Consider the following 15,596-nt stretch of genomic DNA (forward strand, 5'->3'; position numbering starts at 1 on the left):
ACAAGATCTTTACTTAATATCCTAATGATTTTTGGCATAAAAGAAAAATCAATAATTTTGACCCATAGTGTGTATTTTTGGTTATTGCTATAAATATACTCCAGCGACTTAAGACTGGTTTTGTGCTCCAGGGTCATAAATGATCAATAAACTTGCAAAACAACAATATGGTTAAACATAATAATAAACAAGAACATATGTTATTCGCTCTTCATCTTGGAATGCAGCGTAGATGTAAATGCCTGTGCCAGGTTCTTGTGAAGACTTGAATAGATACAGACCGAATGACAGCCAGAATGTTTTAAATTGGATGGAAATCCCTCCAGAAATTCACAGCGCAGGCATTGAGCACCTTTTTGGACATTAATAGGACTCTGCTGTAGGCACTTGATAATAATAATAGGCACTTGAACCTCTGCTGGAAATAACATTTGGGGTTATGTGCATTACACGCTCCACAGAGCCTTTTAAAACTACTATATTAAAGCATTTGATGCTTCATACAGCCATATTATGTGACTTGCAGATATTTCTCTACATGTCTATCTGATGTCTTCAAACTTGTTACCTCAGTGCCGTCTAGTGGCAGTTGGTCAAAAGGTCTCAAAGGGCAAGTTCACCCAAATATGTGAATTTGAAGTAAAATGTGGGAGTAAAAAAATCAAAACAGACATATAATTCATTAATTTACTTAAATTAAAAAAAGTGTACAGCACATTATGATTTAACAATATACATATTTCTATTCAAATCAGAACAGAACTTTTCTTATATTACTCTACTTCTGTATATAAATTCATTTTTAATCATTTGTCTTCGGACAGTCAGAAAAAAACAAACAATAACAATAATTCACATCTGTCAGATGAACTCTGTAAATGTTATTTTGCAGCGAAAATATTATGAAAATAGCAAACATTTCCACAGTTAACGAATACTTTATGCAACTTGACCAGATACACAATGACTTTCGATGCTTAGTTAAACAGCCCAACACAGCGTTTTACTGTAACTTTGTTTTTAAAATGTATATTTTTGGTGAACCTCGTGAACAAGTCTGTGTCATATTCCACCTCTAAATTAAAAGAAAAAAATATATAGTTTGCATATATATACTCTAATTTTAGTCTACAGTTATCCAAAAAATATATTTTTTTTAATTTAAAATCAGCACAAATTTAAGGCAGTACAATATAACCATAATGTATAGATAATTCAAGATCTTTACTGGATAACAATTGAGATTTTGAACAAAGAATTTGGGGAAATCTACAAAATATATATTTATATATGTTTTTCACATTTGAATCAAATATGGCAATGTTCACTCATCTCATGAACTGTATTTGTAATGAATTTCTTAGTGCTGATACATTTTCTAACAGCATTTGTACCCTAAACCATAAGATGAAAAAAACCCAGAAATGATATTATTCCAGTTTTCACACCCCTGCGCTGGGCTGGTGAGCAGGGATCAAACTGGTCTGGACTGTATTTAGACCCAGCCTGTGTAAACATCAGTTTGAGACAGACAATGTTAAAGAAGAGCAGTTAAAGAAACAACATTTGGCAAAAAGTTACCAGATTAATTCTGTGCTTCATTAGTGCAATCTAGGGATGTAACGATTACCGGTTTGACGATAAATCATGATAAAATTCCCCACGGTTAGTATTACCGTTTCATATTTTAATTATCATTAAAACCGTATTCGATTACCGTGATTTGAACAACTCGCGATACATAAATACTGTCCAGCATAAAGCAGAATTTTCAGTAACAGTCTCACGTGCGCATGGCAGCAGAGTAGTTTCATTCTGAGTGAAAATAGGGCGGAAAAGCTGGGAGGTTTTAAAAGAGTGCTGAGGGAATTATACAAATGAATATATCAGTGAATTAATTATATGAATGTACCTCTGAAGGATCTGACTGTCTTCAGAAACGATTCGATGGCATTTTGTTTTCATCTTAGCTCCATGTAATATCTAAAGGAAGTGTTCTTAAACACAATACTGCTTTGTTCGCGGGAATCAGCTGTAATTCAGCTTTTCCATATAAAGCGCCACCTGCTGCCAGAGAGTGGATTTACAGACACTTATTTACATTCAGTCTGTGTGCAGTTTCTGTCTGGCCAAAAAACGGACCAAATTTGCATGTCCTGCTGTAAATTTTAACCGGTTGATGAAAAACAAGCTTATATGGATTCTACACATTTAAACAATTCAGATAAGCTATATAGAATTATTTATGGAGCAAATAAAATGCATATAATAATTTATTAATCAATTATCATTTTAACTCAACTCTTTTCTTTAAAGGCTGAAATGTGAGGTTTACCTTTATATGAAACTTTTTCAAAGCTTTATTTGAACATTTACATTATTTGAACATGCTATTAAACTGGTGTCAGTCAAGTTGTCATTTAAAATCCAGACCTCATTGGTAATGTTATTGTTTTAGTGATTATGCAAACAAAAAGTCATTCTATTTGCTGTTTGTTGATTTTTAAGTATAAAACTTGGTGAAGTGATTTATGTATCGGTACTTTTTGAGCATCTCCAGCACATTTTAACAATACCGTGATAATACTGATAACCGTGATAATTTTGGTCACTATAATCGTGATGAGAAATTTTCATACCGTTACATCCCTAGTGCAATCCAACACAACAGCCAGCATGCGGGAGACTTCCAAAAGCTCTAAAGGGCCTTTGGTAAAATACACCGATTCATCTTTGGGAGCTGAGCAACATTCAACAGTCCCTCTTGTGTGTAAGTAAACTAACAGATGTATGGGAAGACAAAGTATGAACAGATACTTATTTATGTTATAGTGTATCTGTGCAAGCTTTTTCGTTTAGTGTAGACAAACAAAAAAGGGTGGCCCACTATAAATACAATTGTAAAATTGATTCATTTAGATCTCTCATATTCCTAGATGGAGCTTATTGCCATTTCATTGAATTTACAACTACATCCAATACGGAGATGTGCTGCTCTCATGTGCCAGGATGTTTTCAGTAGTTCATACATTAGCTGTTCTGAATTAATATTTTATGACTGAATGTCAAGCATTTGCCCCGTTAATTGAACAAAGCAATCAAATATTTTAGTTTTTAGTGTCTGTTCAAGATTCATATTTTGCATTTAACCTCTTTGCATTGTTACATACTTTCATTATCCTAAACTACTGTATATATATATATATATATATATATATATATATATATATATACTGTATATTTTTAGCGATTCATTGTCATTACTTAGCATTCTTTTGATTTTGGGGTAAAATATGATTTGGATATTTCTCGGTGAAGATTTTTCTAAAGAGCGTAAAGATTGTCGTCAAGAAGAGTTATGCGAATAGATGTTCTTTATACTGAATTTAACTTCATTTAGTAACAGTTTAAAGTGACAAAACGTTTACAAGTAACTAGAGTTCATCTTTAAGCCCGACATACATGAAATACTTGGTAAAAATCTTCAGTAGCACTTTACAGTCCTGTGAGAACAGGTATGTACTTATTATAATGAACAAGGTACAAACATTAAACCTAAATTTAAGCCCTATTAAGTCCAAGTGGTTACCTTACACTATTCAGTACTTTCTTGTATAAGTACACTGTAAGTATACTACTGCAAAATAAAGTGCGAGCAAATGTTCGTTTCTGAATTTGACACCCTATCTTGTGTTTTCAAATGTAAGTGAACCAATAGATGAGCAATGAATCTGCTGACTGCTACGACATCATGACATTACAATATAAAAGAAAGGCATTTTAAACCGCTTGAAATTACACTTTACAAAAGTTAAATTTGGGAAGATATTCTGCTAAAAACACATGAAGCACACTTTGCTGAAAGGTGAGATTTAAGTGAGTGTGTGTGTGCATTTTGTACACACAGCAACAATGTAAACAAATGTTTAAAAAAAAAGAAAAGAAAAGCAAGGCTTAAAGGTCATTTGCACTGATAGTGATTTGCAGTGACAAAGTTCATTTACATTCATTTTCAATGAAAGTTTGCACAAAGGTTCTAACAAACTTTACAACTGACCTGAATAAAAACAGTGTTTGAGAGCTGTGACGGTCAAGATCGAATATAGAGCACAAGACATGAACTATACCTTTATGTTACCTCAAATTGCTCAAACTCTGATTAAAAATGAATACATTTCCTGTCAGTTTGTTGCTGCAAAACACTATAAACACACCTTATAATGCAATTATTGCAAAATTGCATTTCATTTAAGTTCATTTCAGTATTTGTCTTGTTTCAGAGAAATCTTAAATTAAGATTTTAATTTGGTTTACCTAACAAATTAACAAATTGTGGTCAATTTTCTTTTGATCGAAAACACTGATTAATGCGGATTTTTCTTGCAGTGTTTAAAGTGTTCATTTTACAAACCTCCCTGTAACATCTTCCAGGATAAAACCAGACATGACATCTGAATCACTGAGAGACGAGTACAAAACACAAGTCTGTACACCGATCAGTGTGCTCATCTTTAAAAAGCCAAAAAGGTCACAGTCGCATGACGAGAAGCCGCCCGCATCCCTCAGGTTGGAAAAGTCTTTGAGATGCAGAACCCCTGCTGGAATGTCAGCTTGCCGAATCTCCTGCTAGTCACAATCGTCCAAATTACGGTCCAGACAGGAAACACTGGTCTCGTCTTTTTCCAAATGAGATATCCTCCAGAAGGATAAAGGGTGAGTTACGTCTCAGGGTTGGTTGTGGTCATGATCTTCATGTACTGGGTAAAGATCGTCTCAAAGGCCTCGTCTCTGTGTATCATGGCACCAAAGACCAGTGGCTGTGAGAACAAGATGAAGCGATTCACTGTCAGACTCATTAATCAAAGCAACGAGACAGAGGGTGGCGTCACTGTAAAAAGACACCAAATGGATTTGAACTTTAATTTTATCAGCATACGTACAGTACACTCATGGTGCGTTATATACTATATAGTAGCCTATATCTCAACTGCTTGATTGCTTACATAAATTATATTATCTTCCAACTCTAAATGCCACTATAAAGATCTTAAGATATAAGAAACATCATCATCATGATTTTTTTTGTAAAGCTGCTTTGAAACAATGTGTATTGTGAAAAGTGCAATACAAATCAACTTGACTTGACTACCTTCTGTGTTGACGGGGTGGCAACAGAAATGCCCATTCCAGACCCAGGCAGAACCGATAAAACTTTGTACTGTGGAGAAAGAAATTCACGAGTTATTGTAACTGTAACGGTAACATACAAATCAATACATATTTAACATGATATATTAAATATTATGGTAACAAAATGCCGTAACATAAAAAAAAAAGTATTATGAATACAATGGATAAACTGCACCATCGTGGAAATTGTGGAACACCAGCCATTCAGATTGGAGTTTGACATTGTTCTCTTATCAAAGTTCTTTCATCATTTAATCACCTTCAAGTTGTTCCAAACCTGTAGTTTCTTTCGTCTGTTGAAAACAGAAGATGTTTGAAAAAATGTTGGAAACCAACATTGGCCACTGAATGCCACAGAAAGTAAGTGGCTCGGTTAACATTCTCCAGAATCTTCTTTTGTGTTCCTCACTCACAGATTGGAATAACTGTCTAATTAATGCTGAAACATGCTACATAACTTTTGCCCAAATTTTTGGCTGGTTTTCAGTCTAGACACATTTGGCACTAGTTGTTGAAAGTCATTGCCAATCTGCAGTTTTTGTTGCTCCAAACTGCAAATCTGGAAAAAAAGGCATCCAGTGTATTCCGGCTATAATGGATGAGATTTTATAATTGCCAAAACAATATGAATATTTGCAAATCAATTGGATCATATTTATAGCTGTATTATAATTGTATAGAATTATAGCGAGCCTTCCTGTAGCACAAAAAGTAGAGTATGGCGCTAGCGACACCAAGGTCATGAGTTTGATTCCCAGAGAAAGCAAAAACTAATGAAATGTGAAATATTGAATTATTATTATAGTAAAAAAAGAAAAACTCTGCCAAATGCAGAATAGAAAATATAACGGTATAATTATGATTTAGAAACTCCAAAAATGTATGTATATTTCATCAGAATGTGAGGTTTTCTTGTGAGGTACATCCTGGTCTGTGTGCGGTCCGTGATGCACTGCTGCCACCCACTGCTGGATCAAAGTCATAGTGCTCATGTCCAACAAGTGAGTGAAGGATAAATGGTCTATAAAGTTAAGAAAAATTGAAGTAGATGGAGTCGATCAACATCTTAAAGCTTGACAGTCATTATTATCTCTTTATTGGTGACATTTTATTCCATAACGTTACACAGTTTTGATGCTGTTTCATGTCTGATGGTCGTGTTAGATTACACGTGGAAGCACCTGTTGTTTCGGTTTCTTATTCACTTGTGTTTTTTTGGAAATTCTGTACAGAAGATGTGTACTAGCGCCCCCCAACCATATAACAATGAAAACACGGATTCTAGGAGCACAAGTAGAGCTCAAATATATTTAGAGTTTTTCACTTAAATGTAATTTTAAGTATATTTCTGAGAAGTACATGAAAAGTAGACTAAAAGTTCACTTTCCTATTTTTAGTTTAAAAGATGTATGCTAATAGCACACTTGAATAAACGTCTTTTTCGTAAGGGTTGGCCACTAGACATCATGTGGCTGTGTGACCAACATCTAGAACAAAAATATTTGTGTCTAGGAAAAGGAAAGTCTGAAGTAGTCGCTACATGTGTGTGTAAATTAGTAATCAATGATTGGGCATATATTTGTTTTACAAATATTATATGTATTAAAGTTTTGAATTAGTTTTTATTTCTATCATTTGTTCTATTGTTAATTTTGTTTTAGTAAATGTATGTGCTTTTGAAGAATTTCAAGTGTAAGTTTCAAGTTTCAGTTTTATTTCAATTACCAAAAATGATTTTTAGTAGTTTTTCATTTTAGTTCAAAATAGCAGCACTGTACATACCTTCTGGATATCTGTGATGTCCACCAGTTTGATGACTTTGTTCTTCTTTGAAGACCCTGATTTTGAGCTGGAGCTCTCAAAACACAGGTAGCTGTTGGATGGACAACCAATTATAATTATACTGCTACTGGATTAATGCACACCAAAATGTGCAAAACTATTCATAATAGCATGAAAGAGAGTGAAAAGAGTTGCCAGCACTGCTCAACAATTGCAAATGTTTCTTACTTCTCAGTGACGTAGAGCATCCCATTGCGGATGTAGTCAGTTGGTATCTTCCTATCTCTGTTTATCAGACAGCATCTCCATCCGTTCTCACATACTGCAAGAGAAGCCACCGTTAAATCACTCCCTTGCACAAAAGTAAAAAGAGAAGTGATTAAAAATCAGTTTGGTGTTTCCAACTAAAGTCGGTTTCCTTTTTTTCCATTAAGTGCTGTTTTCTTTCGGCCTCATGAGACAAGAAGCAAGTCTAAAAGATGTCTCACCAGGCAGAGGTCTCTCAATCTCAGGTAAGTTGAAGATCTCATGGAACGCTGCTTTCTTTGTGTTGTGTGAACGGCCACTCTCCTCTTCTCGGGTCACTCCGGCCGGGATGGTGGCTAAACTACTTCGTGATACCACCGGCTGAATCTAAACATAAAAACGAGGGATTTCAACAGTTTGCATTAACTGACCCTCTGAGCCGTAATATTAAAGTAAACATAAAACAACATTCCCATTTTATTTCCATTCAGTGATGTATTTCTGGGTGAAACAGGATGTTCATGAAATATGATAAATATATTTCCATTAATGTGGCCTCGGTGATATCAGCCGGAAGATGTCAACATGATACAGTTAGTTTTTTAGTATGTTTGAGCATTCATGTGGGTAAGTTTTTTAGTTTTTTTTGTCAGCGTAATGATGTTTTAAAAGAAGGACAAAGTTCATGACAGCAACTGCCATTGATCTCATACTTAAGAGAATGTAGTATTCCCTCGGTACAGTCTCTCAACACAGTCAAACTACTTTCTTTCAGTGTTTTGAAGCCAAACATTCAACTATTTCTACCTCTAATGATATACTACTGCACTACTTTGGAAACCAGGATTAAACTAAAACTGAAAAAAAAAAAAAAAAAAAAAAAATATATATATATATATATATATATATATATATATATATATATATATATATATATATATATATATATAATAATAATATAAAAAATAAAAAATTAAATAAAACAAAATATGAAAAAAACTAATATATATATATATATATATATATATATATATATATATATATATATATATGAACAAAAACATATAAAAATAAAATATATTAATAATAATAATAATAAAAAAATAAATACAAAAACTATAAACTGTATATGAAAAAAAAACTAAAAAAAAAAAAAAAAAAAAAACTAATATTATCTCGATACTAAAATAGCACTGGTGGCACTAGTTGACACTATCTATGCACACACAGATCATACCCATCACATAGTCTGTGAAAATGGATTCAAAATGCCACAATAGCAATACACATTAAATTAAGACTGTTTTAAGTCATTAATATTAAATATATTCAGCAGATCAGTCAATTAATGACATTAATATAATTGTTAAACTAAATGTGAAAAAAGTTAATATAATACTGTGAATTACACAAAATCTGTCAAGAAATGTCCATCTGATATTTCACCACATAATAACAAAGAATAAAATAAAGACGACTTTTTACAATAAATTCATTAATATTTGCATTGTGACATTATTTTTTATTACACTAACGCACAACCCTAGCACACATTCTCATTACCATAATACAAAAAATATCATTACTGTAATGCATAAGATTATATCATTTTTGAATCGTAAAATAATTTTGTAAATGTAAAATTAGAGAAATTATAGTACAGTACATGACTTTTTATACAACAATAATGGGAATTTGGATAGGAAATATGCTTAATTGCAATGAAATTAATGTCACAATAGGAAAAAAACAAATAAGATGCATATTATTATTATTTTATGGTGATATACAACCTGTACATTGCTTTGGTAGATTCACCCAGTAACATCAATTGGGACTATATGGCCATTTTGATCCATTTGAGCACAGACAAAATTCATATCACACTGTGCATCTAGATCCAAACACACAAAGGTAAAGTAAGTAAGGCCAGCTGGTTTCATCTCTCTCACACACACACACACACACACACACACACACACACACACAAACACACACACACACACACGCTGGCAGAAGCACATCACAATCCCTACCTTCTCACACCCAGACAGCTGAGAGAGAAAGACAACAGATTATGTGTGACTGTCATGTCAACTACCTACACTGATGTTCCCCTACGAGGTAACACCCATCACTCTCATACACACGTATATACAGTGCCTGACACTTTGGAACAAACGGTTCAAATAGGTATGACATTTAAAGTGTGAAAACACCCAGGAGGCTGGTGTTAGAGCCTCTTTCTCTCTCACCCGTCGTGACACAGTGGCATTGCTGCGTTCTTTCAGCTGAGGGTCGGTGGGCAGGTTGTTCCACATGATGTACGGAGTGTCGTATTTGTCTCGGAGTTTTGGGCAGCTCTTAAACAGGAAGTCTATAATAAAGAACTTGATGCCCACGTAAAGCCCTGCCAGAGAAAAGACACGTACTTTTTTATAATATTGTGAAATATTATTACAATTTAAAATAACTGTTTTCTATTTTAATTTAGTTTAAAATGTAATGTATTCTTGTGATGGCAAAGCTGAATTTTCAGCAGCAGTCTTCAGTGTCACATGATCCAATTTTTAACTGTGATGCACATTTTTTTCCAGGATATATCACTTTTGATTAAAAAAGCGTCCATGCTGAATACAAGTATTAACTTGTTGCTAATTGTCTCTTGCTAACTACGTGCAGATGTTAGCACCATTATCTGATCTGTATAATTCCTTCAGAGTTAAAATGACTCAAAGCACACAGATGAACAACCCAGTTATTAGTGCATATGGGGTTTTTATGTACATGTGAGGAGTTATGGGTAATGATTCTCACCAATCATGAAGCCCATCAGCTTGTAGGGCAGGACGCAAGAGGAGATGAAGGCCACCCACAGAGCGATGTACAATTTCTGAGTAATCTCAGGCTGAACCCACATGAACAAACTGATGTACACATACACACACACACACACATCCACCCAAAACACATACAAACATGGAGAAACATTCATTAGTTTACTTTAGGTCAACATGTACGGTACAGAGCTCTTATATTTCAATGCTCCCACAAAACTTTTTGCACCCTCCTGAGAAACTTTGCTTTTTGTCCCATCTCTTATTATTTCCATCTGCAGTTTTGTGTTTGCTCGCAAAAATGTTACATTTGAGCTTGAAACATAAAAGAGCTACTTACTTTTTGATTTTCTCCAAAACATCTGCCATCTTACCAAAAAGATTCTGTAGAAACATTAATTACATGCATTTTAAAAAGAACAATATGCAAAATGAAATTTGAGAAACGTGTCCATAAAATTTCAAATCACAACAGACATTAAAAAATGAACTTATTTATTATGACTACATTTCAGATTATACAATAAAAATAAAAGTCCTCAAAAACTATTAAATAATTTTAATGGAAGCTTGTGAATTAAAGGGTTAGTTCACCCAAAAATTCAAATTAGCCTGTGTTTTACTCACCCTCGAGGCATGCTAGATGTGTATGATTTTTCTTCTTTCAGACGAATCCAATCAGAGTTATATTAAAAATTGTCCTGGCTCTTCTAAGCGCTATCATTGCAGTCAACGAGTGTTTCTGTTCAACAGTCCAAAACATGCTAAATAAAGTGCGCGCATCCGACATAAAACATGCCTCACATGGCGTGAACACAGGACTCCTGTTGCAGATCCATGCATTTTTGTACGAAAAACACCCATATTTCAAAGGTAATAAACACTTTTTTTCTCACTTCCACTATCTGGCGTATGCGGAAGCCGTTCCAGTGGATGACGTATGGCGTTGTGCGCGTGCCTCTGAGATATGCTAGTCTCGCGAGTTCGCTTCCTTACTTTAGCAAAGGAAAACCACTCTCCTCTTGGCTTATATCGTAATCCTCCGACATTTTTCTTTACAAATCCTCGGTTTGTACTTCTAATTCGTGACCGGCGTTTTGTTTTGTTCTCTCTCCGCACTCGTCACTAATCACGCAACGCCACCGTCCTACGTCATCCGCCGGAACGGCTTCCGCGTACCACAGATACCAAAAGTGAGAGAAAAGTGTTTATTACGTTTGAATTTTTTTTTACAAAAACGCATGGATTCGTTACAGGAGGCCTGTGTTCACGCCATGTGAGGCATGTTTTATATCGGATGCGCACACTTTATTTAGCATGTTTTGGACTGTTGAACAGAAACACTCGTCGACTGCAATGATCGAGCTTAGAAGAGCCAGGACAATTTTTAATATAACTCTGATTGGATTCGTCTGAAAGAAGAAAAATCATATACATCTAGCATGCCTCGAGGGTGAGTAAAACACAGGCTAATTCACAGCCAAAACATTTTTTTTATATAACTCCGACTGGATTCGCTTGAAATTCGTTGATCGAGTCATCGAGTCATATACACCTAGGATGGCTTGAGGGTGAGTAAATAACAGGCTAATTTTAATTTTTGGGTGAACTAACCCTTTAAGCAGTGACCAAAAAATATAAAACAACAAATCTTTAGAACACAGACTCGTGCACTTTTTGTATTCTCTCAAAAAACTTTGAGGTTACTTTTTGTTGGCTGTTATCCTTCATTGTCAGACCAAGATAATTAACTAAAATTTTTGTTTTGCAAAGAAATGCATACATAATAGCAAAAGACTTTAGAATTTTTTTTTTTTTTTTTTTTCAAAATCAGGAGAAACAGTAAAGCGTGTCCAAATTCTTGACAAATAGTGTAAATGTAATGGACAGATTATTATTAAAATAAAAGTCTGAAAATATATAAGCGTTCAACTGTAAATGTACCTGTGCTTTTTGTGCAACATCAAGAACTAATTGAAACTTTTCAGACACAGTTAGATCTTCTTTAGCAGGTTCCTGGAAGAAGGAAAAAATTTAATATGCACAACATAAAAAAGTCACTGACAAATATTACCCTGGAAAAACATTCCTACCACAGGATCAGAAACTTCAGGCACAATACTCCACTGAATTCTCCATCCTCTAAATAAATAAAAAAGAACAGTATTAAATCAGTATGTTTGTGTTACATATATGTTTCTCTCTCTCTATATATATATATATATAAAAAAGCATATTTATGTATACAAAATGTACGTTTAATCTGTGATTATATACAGGCATAACATTAATAAATACTGTCTATGTACAGTGATAATGACTGCCTGAGTGGACATGATTTTTTATCAAATATGCTAATATGAGTACTAATCTTGTGGTAGTATATTCATTCTTACTACTGGAAATTATATACAACAACACCTTAAACTGAAATTTGTTAAATTTAGGTAACATTTTAAATTGAACACAGTTTCAATAACATACTAGTAAGAAAGGAATCATTGTCTTACCTGGCTATGAGGTAGTTCAATGACAACCTCAGAATGGCTAAGAATAGGAACAAAGGTATAGCCCAGCCATGCCATGCTGCATTCATATAAATCTGTGACAGAGGACAAAAACACAACACATAGTACATTGCTGTCCCAAGAAGGGCTATTATCAGGTACAAAAACTATGAAAAACATCTTTGTAAACTGAAGCGGAAATAAATATTAAAATTATAAATATTAGATTAACTAAAATGATCAATTTTGCCTCGGCAATAAATTAAACCTATTTAGTAATATTAAAGCAAATTTATGAAAACTTAAAAATTTCAACAAATTGAAAATATTAATAGAAACTAGTATTATATAAATTATACTCAATAACACCCAAAGTTATTACATTCTAATGAGAAAGTAATTATATTTTGTAATTATAATTGTGTAATTTAGTGGTAAAAATTACAGGAGCAATTATGTGTCCCTCTCCAAGCAATAAATTACATAACTAATATACAACAAGTCTATATATGGAAAACTGATGGATGGAAAACTCACAATGAAGGCAATCGCTGAAGTATATACTGAGTGCCAGTTGGATAAGGCGGAAAGATTCCGTAAGAAATTTGTCACCGGTCTGGCACCACGTTCTAGTAATAAGTAAAAATAAAAAGATAAATAAGTACAGCTGAAAAATGTTTGTGAAATGTATATGAATGCCTCAATAGTACAACAACAAAAAGAGACTTACTAAGTCGTCGCATATTTTCTGTTAATCTGAAACAAAGACAGATTTTCAAGTAAAAAAGAACCACAAGATGCAGTATAGCTAAATTTGTCCAGTTTCTGAGTGATGCTCAAATTAAACACAATTTAAGGTATCATTCATACACAAACAGTGAGGGACAAGTGACCTTGCCTTCAGCAAACATCACTGATTTCTTCCACAAACCAACTGTCTTGTATTTTCATTGAAAAGTGACACTTAAACCTTGTAAATCAATGAAAACAGACAGTTGTGGCCAGCACAGACTCAATACCTCTCTTCAGAGACAGATAGATGCACTTCATTGATCCCTAAGGGGACATTCAGGAGACATGGACTTAATAGCCTCATGTGTAATAGAGGCATTGACTGGATATCAGACCCAGAACTCGTGCTTGGCAAAAGTAAATTCGACCACAAACCGCAAAACCTCAAAGATTCTTAACGGGTTTCATACAGGCAATAACTGCCTGTATGAATTCCAAACCTGTATGAATTTCTTTGTTCTGCCGAACACAAAGGAAGATATTTTGAAGAAAGTTTGTAACCAGGCTGTTTTGGGGCACAATTGACTTCCATAGTAGGAAAAAATAAAAAATACTATGGAAGTCAATGGTGCCCTAGTCTCAGCCAACGGATCGTGGGCTAAACATCTGATGCATATGGTACACTTCTCTGGAAACACTTCAGGAGTGTCGAAGTCGTCGTTGGATTGGTTGAATTATACAGGATTTCCGGGAGACGTGTGTGTCGCGTTCTTTAACGTTCCGCCTGGAAACAAAGATGCCGTGGCGCCAAACTCCCTCACAAAAAAAGAAAGCCATCGTGTTTACAACTGTGATGACAAACGCTTATCAGGATCAAATAAACGCTGGATTTTCAAAAGTATGTGAAATATTTAAAATCCGCGGCACATAATCTTTAAAATACGTCCGAGAGTTATACACTGTCTGTTATTGTGGCGACATTACCACGCCCCGAAACGTGACGCTGAACGAAACGAACTGTGATTGGTTGTTTGAAATGTCAGTCAAAAGGCCTCATGGGTGGGCCTTGGCCAATGAAAGCTACCATATAATCCAGACCTTCAGCAGTCAGTCGCGAGACTAATGGTGCCCCAGAACTGCTCTGTTTCCCACATTTTTCAGAATATCTTCCTTTGTGTTCAGCAGAACAAAGACATTCATACATGTTTGGAACTACTTGAGGATGAGTAAATGATGACAGAATTTTCATTTTTGGGTGAACTATCACTTTAAGTGTGATTATTGCTGTACACTGTTTTGATTGAAGATTTATGGAAGCCCATTTCCACCAATGAAGAAAAAAAAAAAGGTTATTGACTTTTTTCACAGAATTTCACAGATATAAACTCGCAATTACGAGTTATAAAGTCAGAATTGAGTGACAAACGGGGGTTAAATGCGGTTTTGAGGCAGGGAAAAGACTTATATGTTCTCAGAATTGCGAGTTTATATCTCAGAATTTTGACTTTATAACTCACAATTGCGTGTTACAAAGTCAGAATTGCAAGATATAAGTTTATATCTCGCAGTTCTGACTTTATTTCTCAGAATTGCAACTTTATGTCTCGCAATTGATGACTATGACTTTTTAAATCGCAATTGCGAGTTTGTATCATGCAATTATCAGAACAAAAGTCAGAATTGTGAGATAAAAAGTCGCAATTAGCTTTTAAATTTTTTATTCAGAGGCCGAAACGGGCTTCCATAAAGATTTAGGGTTTTGAGATTTAGGGTTTTTTTGTTTTTGTTTTTTTGTTATCATGTATGCCTTTTATTTTGAATGTTCAAAATAAAAGTCTATTAACCACAACCCCCAAAACATAAAAAAGCCTTGTACAAACAGACTGGCCAGTCTTTGTTTTTAACTGCATCAAAAGAATAGAACAAAACAAGTTGAGCTTTAATAATAATTACAGTCTGATTAGGTGATAATAGTAGGCCTATGTTCAGTATAATACGTAGTTGCATTAAACCCAGAATATTCCTCCTACATAAGCCATCTGAGAGAGACATACATTTAGCTTTAGCCCAAATGAAGGAGGCCAGCTCTTTGAAATTGTCCCACATTTTAAAAAAGAGGGATGGACTTGAACAATTTAGGTGATCATTTACAGCAACTATACTTTGCATATATAACTGACCTTAAATTTGTTGAGAAATGTAAACGTATTTGTTCTAAATATGGCATATTAAAGTCTTACCCCTCTAAAACATACATAGTTTTGACAGAACCAGAAGGGAACATATGTTTGGACATATACAG

General features: G+C 34.2%; 2 protein-coding genes across 3 annotated transcripts in view; one reads left to right on the forward strand and one right to left on the reverse strand.

Moving 5' to 3' along the window:
* The window catches only part of LOC306861483 (uncharacterized protein), an 814,549-nt gene that overhangs the window by 653,074 nt on the left and 145,879 nt on the right, over window positions 1-15,596 (forward strand). The window lies entirely within an intron of this gene.
* The window catches only part of LOC306861481 (GRAM domain-containing protein 4-like), a 66,932-nt gene continuing 54,696 nt past the window's right edge, over window positions 3,361-15,596 (reverse strand). The window contains exons 7-19 of one of the 2 annotated variants that reach the window (XM_079403746.1): window positions 13,293-13,318; window positions 13,100-13,191; window positions 12,566-12,657; window positions 12,149-12,197; window positions 12,000-12,071; window positions 10,396-10,439; window positions 10,036-10,145; window positions 9,474-9,628; window positions 7,461-7,605; window positions 7,201-7,294; window positions 6,973-7,063; window positions 5,150-5,218; window positions 3,361-4,817 (exon numbers count right to left, since the gene is read on the reverse strand). In XM_079403746.1, the coding sequence (XP_079259872.1) occupies window positions 4,719-4,817; window positions 5,150-5,218; window positions 6,973-7,063; window positions 7,201-7,294; window positions 7,461-7,605; window positions 9,474-9,628; window positions 10,036-10,145; window positions 10,396-10,439; window positions 12,000-12,071; window positions 12,149-12,197; window positions 12,566-12,657; window positions 13,100-13,191; window positions 13,293-13,318 (1,138 nt within the window). In that variant the 3' untranslated portion in view covers window positions 3,361-4,718. Of the gene's footprint in view, window positions 4,818-5,149; window positions 5,219-6,972; window positions 7,064-7,200; window positions 7,295-7,460; window positions 7,606-9,458; window positions 9,629-10,035; window positions 10,146-10,395; window positions 10,440-11,999; window positions 12,072-12,148; window positions 12,198-12,565; window positions 12,658-13,099; window positions 13,192-13,292; window positions 13,319-15,596 lie in introns of both variants that reach the window. The other variant, XM_079403745.1, reaches the window with a different exon arrangement.

The sequence above is a fragment of the Barbus barbus genome (assembly GCF_936440315.1).
Source record: "Barbus barbus genome assembly, chromosome: 42".
Lineage (NCBI taxonomy): Eukaryota > Metazoa > Chordata > Actinopteri > Cypriniformes > Cyprinidae > Barbus > Barbus barbus.